Source organism: Spea bombifrons, chromosome 1 (assembly GCF_027358695.1).
Source record: "Spea bombifrons isolate aSpeBom1 chromosome 1, aSpeBom1.2.pri, whole genome shotgun sequence".
Classification (NCBI taxonomy): Eukaryota; Metazoa; Chordata; class Amphibia; order Anura; family Pelobatidae; genus Spea; species Spea bombifrons.
The window spans coordinates 160,056,689-160,068,598 of record NC_071087.1 but is presented as its reverse complement, the minus strand read 5'-3'; the positions used below and the strand labels follow the sequence as shown (position 1 = coordinate 160,068,598).

Genomic DNA, 11,910 nt, shown 5'->3' with positions numbered 1-11,910 from the left:
GCAGAAAAGGAGAATAGTGTGAGAAAAAAGAGAGAGAGGGGAGAGAGAGAAGGTAGAAAAGAAAGACAAGGAAATGAGATGAGAGATGAAATAAAAGAAAGGGAAAGAGAGAAGAAAGAGAAGAAAGGAAGAAAGAGGAGTGAAAATGCAGAGAGAAGAGCGAGAGGTAGAAGATAGAAGTAGGAAACTGCAGAAAGAGAGGGGGAGAATGAAGCGAGGAAGAAAGAAAGAAAGAAAGAAGAAAGTGGGGCGAGGGAGAGTAAAGAAAGATAGAGCAGACATGAGAAACGAAAAACATGCAGGCCATTTTTGTGATATACACTATATACACTTCTGTAATTGACTTGCTCCAAAAGATCTTTATTTTCTTTAATTATTTTTTCCATTTTAATTTTTCCTAAAAATATTATCTCCAGAGGACATGAATTAGGAATAAATTCTGATTGAAAAAGCGTAACCTTTGTTTCCAAAAAGCGAAATACTATATGGATTCCAGAGTTGCCAAAAACGTCCAACGTAAATGCAGGCGGGACAAAGGATCTCCTACGGGGTCAGAGAAATATTGGCCAAGTAAAGTAAAAGGAATTTAATCCAACTGGTACACTACCATATCAATGTACTGACGGACTGGAAAATAACCCGATTTACCAAAAACAAGGATTCCATACCAAAATATATCATCTGGACTTTTAATGGATACATTGTTTCCTAACACAATTGTACCCAAGTTTTGGTAGTCGTGATTCAGAAGTAGAGAAATGGATCGATGCCACGAAAAAGTAGTTTATCTTTGTACAAACCCTGAGTATACAACATATAAGCATACAGTAAATAATCATATATAAATAGAAAAGAAATATAATAAGTTATAAAGCGCATGGCCGGTGGAATGTTTTATGATCTTTGCATTAACCCCTTAAGGACAATGGGCGGTCCCTAAACCCATTGAAAACAATGCATTTTAAGCCCATACATGTACGGGCTTTGTCATTAAGGGGTTAATTAACCTCATTGCGTTGGTTGTCAATGAACACGCATTAGTATCTTGGAAACAATTCTCTCCAGATCTGGCCATCTCCTCTCTTCTTGTCCAGCCACTTGCCACAGGGGAATATGGTAGTGACGCCCGTGGCGGAATTGGTGACCTCAACCCTCTCCAGGAGCCAGCCGGGATTGATGCCGCTGTTATCGTGTTCCACTCGCACTTTTTTCAGCTCTCCCAAGTCCAAGGTCTCGATGTAAAACCGGTTGGTCTTCCCGCGCTCAAACAGATTGCGCATCTTCTGCTTTAGAGAGTGCTGCCCCGAGTCCCCGTTGGAGCCGTACATGGTGAGGAAGACGTTGGCATCTGTTCCCGCTCCCTTCTCGAAACCGGTGACAACGATGACCTCGTATTTGACGGGAACCAGGCTACGGGCACGGCTGGCAAAGCTCTCTATGGTCTTGGCACACTCGAAGACTTTGTAATCATCTCTCTTGTTACGGAGCGGGATCTTGGCATTGCAGTGAAAAATATATCTGTGGAACAAAAATATCGGATCAGAACATTTGAGGAACGTCAAGTCGAGGCTCGACAGGTTTCCTACCAACTATTTCTAGAGGTTAAGGCTCAGTCTGCTAAAACAATGAGAGTAGAGGCAGATCGTCCTCTCGGGTGATCAAGTCTCCCGGGGTTCCGCTGCACAATGGGGCATTAAAAGGGGGGTCAAAGATCTCTCCAACCAGCCTATTTACACAATGGAGGCTGTGCCAGCTCAGCACAACCTCTATATCCTATAGGACCAAGCCCTATAGGACCAAGCCCTAAGGGATATGACATCATATGGAGGGGGAGGCAATTGGGCGCGCTGCCTGACATCGGGCCTAGGGTGGCGTCAAAGGTAAATACATCACTAGTGGCGCATGTGATTACTACTAGATGGGATCATGTTGCTTACGGACTAATTCATGAACTTTAGGCAGAGCAACCGTTAGGCCACATCCACCCGTCTCAGATATCGCCTACAAAGAAAAGACCTTGTAAAACTCAAAGAAGCGAGCACTCACTGGTTCCCAAGTTCAGTCTCCGTGACGGTGATCTCTTTCACATGCCAATACAGATCTGGTTTGGGGGAGAATTTCCTTCCGTCTTTAGGACAAAGGCCAACACAAATGGCAGCAACGTCGCCAATGTTCTTCGAGGAAAATTTAAAGACGTCTGTCGCGTTCCTGCAAATTCCGGAGGAAAGAAAGATTATGAGCAAGAAAAACACCCAATATCTGTATATTAGTGAAAAAAAGGCAAACATAGATGAAGTTGAGAAGAAAGGAGGAACAGGAAGTGAAGAACACAATGAAGAAGAAGGATCTAGAGATGGAGGAGAGAGAGCAGAGGAGACAGCGGAAAGAATGAGATAAAAGGGAGAGAACGCTGGGGAGGAGCGAGGTATGGAGGAGAGAGAAGGGCAGAAAACAAAGGTGAGAGACACAAATATAAAGGAGACGTCAGGGGAGGAAGAAGAGATCAGGAAGGAAAAAGCTAGAGAAAGAAGGGCAAAGAGAAGCTTGTGATGATGGAGATAGCTGGCCACCCATAACAGGACAATGAGAAGCGAATATTAAAGAAGGGTAAGGACAATTAGAGATGGAGAAGACCACCGGAAGCATCTCAAGCAGATGGCCAGTACTTACCGTGCAAATCTTCTCTTTTTGGATGAGTTTTCCAGCAGAAACTCTTTGGACCTGCCTTTCTTCCCCTCTAAGATGATCCAGACGTTTTCCTTGGTTTCTGCATCGTCTCGGTCACTTGTCACCGTCACAATTTCATACGCTGAAGAAAAAAAAACACGCGTGATAGAATAACGACAGCTGCCATTAGGAAATGCCACCTCAGCGTGGATCCGGTCCGTGCACTTAATACATTGTAGCCAAGTGTGCAAAGAAAGCAATGAAAACTTAATTTTCTTTGTGAAGATGCATGGTGCAAAATTTGATGCAAAAACATAGAATTTGATGGCAGATCTAGTCTCAGACCTTAATCGATCATTTGCCTCGTCTTAGATTCAGGAGCCGTATGCCTATCCCATGCATGTTTAAATCCCCTCGCTGTATTACCCTCTACCACTTCTGCTGGGAGGCTGTTCCACCTATCTACCATTGATAATTGTAGTTTTTCAATGTGACATTTATTTCTAAAAGAGCTGGAATCTGCAGCGGGTGAAACATCTTTAAGTCTTATTTTACTTCTAACACAGAAATGTGGCTTGATACTAGGTAGAGGTTCGTCTTAGTTATGTCTTGGCTCCTGACCAAGGGATGGCACATACATGTACGTTCTTTTAGATCCAGTATATCGTTATTGGCACAAGCAAGCTCTCTTATGATCTGCTTATCGTCTGCATTCTTTGCCAGCCAGCGGTCGCATTGGAACCGGAACGTCTTATTCATCGTTTCATCCTTTACTTCTATAAATTCCAAGTGCCAGCCGGGGCCGATACCTTAAAAAAAAAAGTAATATATTCATAATTAGGGCACAAAAACTCCACAAACTCAACAAAGTAGAATAGCACTGACATAACACTGATATTATGGTAATATAAATGGAATAATCACTTGCCCATTTGTTGGATATTTTAGAATGTTTAGGTTTTGTTTTTGCAACATTGTTTCATTTAGAACGTCGTCTTCCTGATTGGCTGATTGTTTTTAACCAATCATTGGATGAGGTGAACAATATTAGATTCTCGCCTGAAAACAAATCCTCTAGGGAGATCAGGATTGTGGAAAGTAGGTTAATATTTTTCCCACAATCTCCGTTTTCATGCATCATTTTTGTAATTTTGTACCTGGTCTACAGGCCGTATCCCACATTCTTTCGATTACATTTTGGTTTGATAATCGCAGGTGGTTTTAATAAGGAATATTCTCAAAATATTACCCTCCCTAAGATGATTATAAACAGGCAAGTAGCTAAAAGTTGATAAGGAAGAGTAATAATTTAATAGTAAATGTATGTATAATTGTATGTATGTTAGAGTGAGAGTGCATGGATGAGAGGGTGAATGAATGTGTGTATGTTAGGATGAATGTATATGTGTGTGTGTTGGCATGAATGTGTATTAATAAATGTATGAGCATGAATATGCATGTGTAAGTGTGTGATAGCATGTATGTGTGCGTGTGTGAGCATGAATGTACATGTGTTAGCATGAATGTAAGTGTGTGTGAGGGGGAGTAGGTGTTAGCATGAGTGTATAAGTGTATGTGTGTAAATATGTGTGCCACTGCATATGTGAATTACCCGGATGGGGCGGGGGCAATGGACCAATGGGGTCCATTTGATTTATTACAGTATTTTCACTGGCTATGAATGTCTCCATGTAACAGAAAGAATTACAGAGAGTATTTCACCAGTCCAGATTTTAACACAAATCCCAGATGACAAAGTACATTTTCTACTGCAAAACTGCCGCCTTCGAAATTAATTTCAAATGTCTTCTTCTTGGTAAAAAAACAGATGTCTTGTGAGAATTTTAATGAAAGCAGATCCAACACTTTAAAAGACATGAAGAGACATTGTATCCGTGCTGTTCCCCCAGCCTGGTTTATAATTAGTGCTTTACTGACAGGCGGGGGTTATTAAGACACATAACACTATCCAAACGAGTCCCACAAAGCTCTGAATGCTGATGAAGAAGCGAGTCCGCGGCCCGTCTATTATTAATATTTCATTAAATACCAGGCGTCACACTGTATTATTTTTTTGGTATTTTGTAGTGGATTCCAACCATGCCATTTCTCGAGTCCTTCAAAAAATCTTTTAAGACCTCCTTCTTCAATGAAGCCTCTCGTCATTTTTGGAACACAAAATACCAGGCCCCTCTCCAACCAGTATTCAGGGGCCCCTTGGGTATACTCAGTGAGTCAAGAAGCATTGGGGTCCCCCCCAAGACTCTAACAGAGTCCGGAGGGGGGGTCCCAGAATCCATTGAAAGGAATCTTGGGGGTAGGTGGGAGAGCTGAAGCTCTTTAAAACAAACTCGGCATAGAAGGGAGAGCTCAAAAGTGTCCCTTGGGAGGGGGTTGGGAGTTTTACCCGTCAACTACTGAATTAGCTACACAGTTACAAATGGCCCAATCGATACATTTCATGGGGGCATTGTTGGAGGCGTGGCTAGGGGCAGGGTTTAACCCAAATGTATTTGCATGATCAGGTGACCTGTTTTTTACGGGTTGCACCTTTTGGGTGCCAAAGTCGTGCGCAGTGATTATCACTGCCCATGCTCCTCATCCAAAAGGGCGCATTGGATCGTCCCTAACCTAGGGGTTTAAAGATGTGGGGGATGGGGAAAAAATATTTTTTCAGCTAGCAGACTATGGCAAAAAGGTGGGTATAAAGGGTCATAAACTCCCCCCCATGCTTATTTAGTTACCCCCATTCAACTCCATGACAAAAAGGGTGGAGGATCATTGCCCCCTTAGTCAATAAGGGGTCCTGGATTTTTTTATTTTAAGTGTAATGCGAGGGGGCTGATTTTGTTTCAGACGAGGTGTGGAAGTTCACGCTGCAGGACCCACCCAAACATCTGACGGATTAGTGTTAGCATGTGAAGGCATGCGACTGCGGTCCACACGGGTCAGTGGAGTTAACCCAACTTCTTAGTGAATAGACCTAAAAGTGTCCTGGCCCCACAAAGACTCCATAGATTACCTTATTCTAAGATTCTCATGTTTAATCCCAAATATGATGTTTTCAAGCAGACTCATGAACAGTCCAAAAAACTACTACGCTTGTATGCGTGTGTGTGGATTCTGCGGACACTCTTACCCGAGTTATCGTGCCAGACACGGACTTTGCAGAGGTCTCCAAGGCTCAGCATATCAGGGAACCTGAAAACATCCATCTGATTTCTTTCAAACTTGTTGGAATTATTTGATTGCTTCAGTGCCAGCGTTCCCGAGTCCCCATTCTCTCCAAAAACGACCAAGAACACGTTGGCATCCGTACCAGCGCCTGAAATGAAGAAGGTCTCCAATAGATACAGAAATAACTCGACGTGTAATAACTCCCACACGCTCAAGTATAGCATTATATCAGTGGCGGCCGACCTTATGCACTCCGACTGGTGAGGACTACAGTTCCCATGATCCTTCACCACAGTCATCATGCCAAGAGTCAGTTTTTATTACTTTAGTAAGTCTTCCACTTATCCACTGAGTGAAGAACACGTTCTATTTACTCATTCAGTGAAAAGCCTGATGGGAGATTGTTTGTTTGTCCATGAATACCTCTTGGAGCATCTTATATGACCAACCTGTAACATCGCTGGTCCTGACATTGATGATGTACGTAGTGGTGTCCACCATCTCTTCGTCGTCCACCACAGCAGCCATTTCACAGGACAATGCCTTCTTCTCACCTTTGGTCTTTGACAGCCAGTCTCCGTACGTAAAGGTTGTGTCCTCCTCGGTCACCGTGTTCTTCAGAACGATCTGACAAGAACAAGTGAGGCTGTCATTGATCCTACTAATCTACTGCCCCCCCTAAAAGAAAGATCAAACTCAAACTATTCAGGATTGTTGAGTTTGACCGGTGTATAACCTTAAGGGAAAAGCAACGGGTCATGGTATTGCATCGAGGTTCTCTCTTTGGACGGCTTTTAAAGATTGGTTTTGGACCCCCAGCTTCAGAGTGTTTATCTATATACCCCTTCATGATAAGTTTATTTGGCCGAACACTACACAGCGTTATACATTTATGTGAGGAACAAAAGATGTCTGCTACCTTTTCAAGAAACCATTCAGGACGGCTGCCCTTCCCATCGATACGTATCCTCATCTTCTTCAGGGGTGCGATATCTGCGATCTCCATGACAAAAGTGTCTCGTTGGCCTCTCTCAAACCTAAGAAGAAGACATGGTCAATGCTCTTGGACCAGACAGGTTCCAGTGAAGAACAAGGTCAAGTTACACAAGACAACGTGTCATTACCAGTCATTTAATGAGGTCTACATATCTTTTATTGGCCGTCACATTCTCTTGCGCTGATGGGAGGAGATCTGGAAACCCCTCATTGTCTTGGTATAAATTGCCACACGGCATTCTACAATTCCATACCTGTCTCCGCATTTTGGCAGAATCATTTCCTCCGAGCTCCCGCTGGCTCCAAAGCACGTCATATAAATATTGGCATCGGTTCCACCATTCGGAACATCACCGGTGACAACGGTGACCTCGTACAGAATCTAGAAAGTGGCAGAAGACGGCGAGCTTAATGGCTTCACGTTGATCTACAATATGGGGTCAATATTACAATGTACTCAACAGGGAATGCTCATGAAAGAATGCATTGATTCCACACAAATGCTCATGAATATTAATTAGCATTCCCCCCAAAAGGAATAATAATAATTAACACCTGACCATCCAGTTATTATTAATTACAGCTCTGACAACCCAGTCCCTTTGGCCTATAGCTCTTATGACACGCTGTCTTAATAGACCATAGGACCATATTGGCTGCCCCTTTGGTGAGGCTAATGGGACTTCGTCAGGTTATACATGAAAGCTGAGCTAGTCCTCCCAGAACACCTGTAACAAAGGAGACGTGGAATACCATACTAGCAACTAAGGTGAAAAGTGTTTTGTTGGTTGTTGGAGTCATCGACGTACCTTATGGCCAATCGTAATGGCATTTGCATCCAGCATATTGAAGACGCGTGCAGTCAAACCATCTCCTCTGTCTTTGGCAAACCAACATTTGCATACAAAGGTATACATGACTCCTTTGGTAGGGACGTTAAGCTGTATTTCTTCCACTAGCCAACAGCTCTCTGGAGTTGACCCATCATGACCCAGCTGTGAGGAATAACAACAAATAAATAAAATAATAAGTAGGAAATATGGGGGGAAAATGGAGGATCATTTAATATCGATGTATTTAGCATAATTTGGAACAGAAAACATATTTAATGATATGGAACATCAAAGAGCTCGGGTTAGCAACATGTTGGATACTGGGCCCTTCAAGTGGCTTGTTGGCTTTATTGACTGACAACGTGGCCTTTCAACTAAGGCCTTGGATGCAAAATAAGTAACAAAGTCCAAACAATTAAATGCGTTCTTCATGCCGTTTTTGTTTGTATCCAGTCGTCTCAAGACAGATATAATTCACCTCCATTCTTTTGATCTCGCCCACGTCGAGTCCCACCACCGAGAACTTCTCCACGGAGCCCGGCGCAAAACCTTTCTTCTCTTTCGGGAGATCCAGCCAAAGCCTCTCTGTTTTCGTTTTCTGCGCTCCCATGATGATGACGTAGGCCCGGCTGTCCGTGCCTCCGTCTCGGTCCTGGCCAGTGGTGATGGTGATGTGATAAGGGATCACTGAAACAAATATGGACTATGAATCGCTTGCTATCTTTAAAGTAGCCGTGTCACTTTCAACATGGCTCATCACAACTACAAAAAGCAGACATCTTAACTTATATACACGATTATTTCCTCCATTATGTTTTTCCTCTTGGTGTAACATTTGAGTATGAAAGTCAAACAATAAACCCGGAACAAAGAACCCTCCAGATATAAATGATTAAAGCAACTTCCCCGTATCCCAATACATCGTACTTTGTCCTTCCTGCAGAGAGCCGTCTACACTGTTTCGGCCCTTGACGTTGGCGTTGTTGTCTTGGCTCCTGAGGCTGAGGGACGATCCCCAATGACTTTTTGATGAACTGCCCAGGCTGGTTCGTTCTCCATCATAATCCTGACGGAAGCAGAAAGAAGCGTCAAGATCCAGAGAAGGAGAATTTAACTAGATTGGACTTGGACTGGATTTGGCCAAGATTTCCCACCATGAAGAATGTTTGGGATGTTTTACTCTGACATACACTACTGTGCAATAGTTTGGGGTCACTCAGCTTGTTTTCATGGAAAACAAGGACATTTCTGGCTGTAACATAATTGCAAAAGGGTTTCTAACGATCAATTAGCCTTTTAAACTTAAACTTGGATTAACGAACACAACGTGCCATTGGAACACAGGAGTGATGGGAGTGATAAAGGGCCGTTGGAACACAGGAGTGATGGGAGTGATAAAGGGCCATTGGAACCCAGGAGTGATGGGAGTGATAAAGGGCCCTTGGAACACAGGAGTGATGGGAGTGATAAAGGGCCGTTGGAACACAGGAGTGATGGGAGTGATAAAGGGCCATTGGAACAGAGGAGTTATTGTTAATATAACAGACAGAAGTCTAGAAGCTTAAGATCTCGAGCCTTATTCGGTCCTTGGTCTTGACTTATATTGGGGATATAATATCCTTACACCTGGCCCATGCATGTTTACATTCCCTCACTGTGTTAGCCTCTACCACGTCTGCTTTAAGGCTGTTCCACCTATGCACCTCCCACTCGGTGAAGAAATACACTGCCAAATAATTCATGGGAATGTTTAATGGCCTGAGACTGTCAGCAGCACTGTTTTTTTGCCTAAAATGCACTTTCTTAGCCTCTAATGTGCCGTGCTAACAGATATCCACCTGCTTGGCATCAGCTCAATGTCTGAATCCCAGTGAAAGCCGGATCAATAGAACCGACTCATCTTCTCGCCGGCCGGCAGAAAGCTCAATACCTTCTCGTAAAGGATCCTTTCGATTCTCTTGTCTTCTTTCTTGGTGGAGAGCCAGCGCTCGCAGACGAATAAATAGGTCTCCTCCGTGCTTTCGTTTAAGATCTCCACTCTCTCCAGGTACCAGTCGGGGTTCAGCATCGCGTTATCGTGCCGGATCTTAATCTTGAAAATGGTGCCCAGATCGACGGCCTCTATCGTGAACTTATCCACCTAACGGACGCAAGAAAACAGAGGTCTAAAGACTGCAGAACGTATAAAAAAAGAGATTTATCCCAAATATCTGGAGCACATTAACCCCTTCCTGACCAGGGAGCAGTGACGTACCTGGTATATCGTTAGTTAAAATCGCAGGGGCGCTGTCAGTCTACAGCCAACCCCATGCATTTCCACGCGTGCGATCGCTTTTACATTTGGGGTAATTATTTTGCCCCGTGAGGACCCCAACACGTTGCACCTTTCTGGGTAAATAATATGACGATTCTATTCTAATTCTTGCAAAGAGGCGCATGCCTCCCGACTGTCCCGCTTTGTGCGGGACAGTCCAGATTTTGCCACTCTACCCTGATGCCCCATCGAGTTCTACCTCCCACCTTTTAGGGCAGTGGTATAAGCGCAGCGGGGTTCGGGATGTACTGTGCATGCGCAGAAACGTGCTGCCTTGAGTGACACTCTACCTCCCAAACTCCGTCGCCGGTGGTAGAAGTTGGGCGGTATGCACAAATAACAAAATCTAGTCTTTTTTTCCCACCTTCCAGAGGCCACAGACTTCTCCCCATCACCCTCGCTACAATCAAATCATCCTCACCCTATCAGTGTCTCATTCCACCTATTAATAGATTGTAAGCTCACAAGAATAGGGCCATCTACTCCTTTACTACCAATATCTCCTAACATGTCTTAACGTTAATGTCAATTTTGTATATCGATGCAAATTTTCTGGTAATTTTGTATCCAAGCAAGAGTGCTGCGGAATCTTGAGATTGACCCCTTGGCCAATGGATAAGGGTGGGTGAGCCACCTGGGGTAAAGCGCAGGCCAAGTTGCAGGTACACAACTAACTTTGTCAAACCACCACCCTTTGGAGCAAGTCTTTTGACTGCGTTTGTGAGATTGTTCTCCTTTATTTTATCATAGAATCCATCTACCTTGGGGTCATGGCATCCCACCTTGAGCTCCTGCTAGCCCAGGGTGCAAGCATGAAAGAGAGGAATAAGAAGGGGATGGGGACCCTCTTTTAACGTGGTGGGCAAAGCCTACAATCGCTCAGCCGCTGGCGGTAGCTACCTGTCCTCTCTCAAACTTGTTGGAATTAGTCTCGGACTTGCTGAGCTTCCTCTCCCCGGTATCCCCCAAATCTCCGTAGACGGTGAGGAAGACGTTGGCGTCCGTCCCGGCCCCGTAGATGTCACCGGTGAATACCGACACGCTGTACGTGTGCGCTGGAAACACAATAGCACGAGCAGAGTTATCCCGCGACACCGGTATCATTCATATTATACATATATATTATTATTATATATATTATTAATAAAAACATAATCTGCGTTTCAATAAACGGTGTCAAAAAAAACAGGAAAAAATTATTATTTTTTTAAATACAAATATGTATTTTGTATTAAAAAAACCTTCATCCAAAGAACATATCACTGCAGGTTACCATAGATACCGCGGCAGAGCCTGTAAACGATTTTGACGTGTTTCACAAATAATCTGACATGGTTTTTACAATTATCATAAATATGTGAAAACCGCGAGCAGGAAAATGACCCAGAAATAATGATAATACCTCTTCGAAGGCGGATCACGTGCTCTTGGATAAAGGCGAGGAAGGTTAATGCGCCGGTGAGCTTTATTAACATTAATTTTATTATTACTGAGGCTTATCGGAACTTTGACCTCCTTCTGTCTATAATTCAGTTACAATCGAAAAATAGAATTTTCCAGCAGATCAGACCCATTTTGCCCGTCTAGTCGCCCGGTTTTTTTTTCTCCTGCTGTAAAGACTCGAGCCTTAATCAGTCGTTGGTCTCGTCTTAGCCCCAGGAGCCGTATGTCTATCCCGCGCATGTTTAAATTACGGGAATCCAGGGATGAAAACTCTACGGAGACCCCAATAAATTCTGATTAATAAAACAGACAAAAAGAGACGATTTGTAAATTGTTAAAGGGGAAGTTCCACTGTTTTTCCCCTGTATCTTATATTAATATTGTCAGTAGGTACGCTAAGCTGTTTTTTTTTTCCATTAGTGGATAATTATTATTTCTTTGGCGGTGGTGAATAATAACTATACTATAGAATGTATGGAA

At 43.5% G+C, this 11,910-nt stretch overlaps 1 protein-coding gene across 1 annotated transcript in view; it reads right to left on the bottom strand.

Annotated features, from left to right (window-relative positions):
• Positions 1-978: 978 nt before the first annotated feature.
• LOXHD1 (lipoxygenase homology PLAT domains 1) overlaps positions 979-11,910 on the bottom strand; it is a 62,642-nt gene continuing 51,710 nt past the window's right edge. Inside the window, exons 34-46 of the mRNA XM_053454668.1 lie at positions 10,888-11,042; positions 9,604-9,813; positions 8,601-8,739; positions 8,152-8,360; positions 7,650-7,835; positions 7,095-7,222; positions 6,764-6,881; positions 6,294-6,471; positions 5,807-5,992; positions 3,306-3,476; positions 2,671-2,809; positions 2,047-2,208; positions 979-1,518 (exon numbers count right to left, since the gene is read on the bottom strand). Of these exons, the coding sequence (XP_053310643.1) occupies positions 1,038-1,518; positions 2,047-2,208; positions 2,671-2,809; positions 3,306-3,476; positions 5,807-5,992; positions 6,294-6,471; positions 6,764-6,881; positions 7,095-7,222; positions 7,650-7,835; positions 8,152-8,360; positions 8,601-8,739; positions 9,604-9,813; positions 10,888-11,042 (2,462 nt within the window). The 3' untranslated portion in view covers positions 979-1,037. The remainder of the gene's footprint in view (positions 1,519-2,046; positions 2,209-2,670; positions 2,810-3,305; positions 3,477-5,806; positions 5,993-6,293; positions 6,472-6,763; positions 6,882-7,094; positions 7,223-7,649; positions 7,836-8,151; positions 8,361-8,600; positions 8,740-9,603; positions 9,814-10,887; positions 11,043-11,910) is intronic.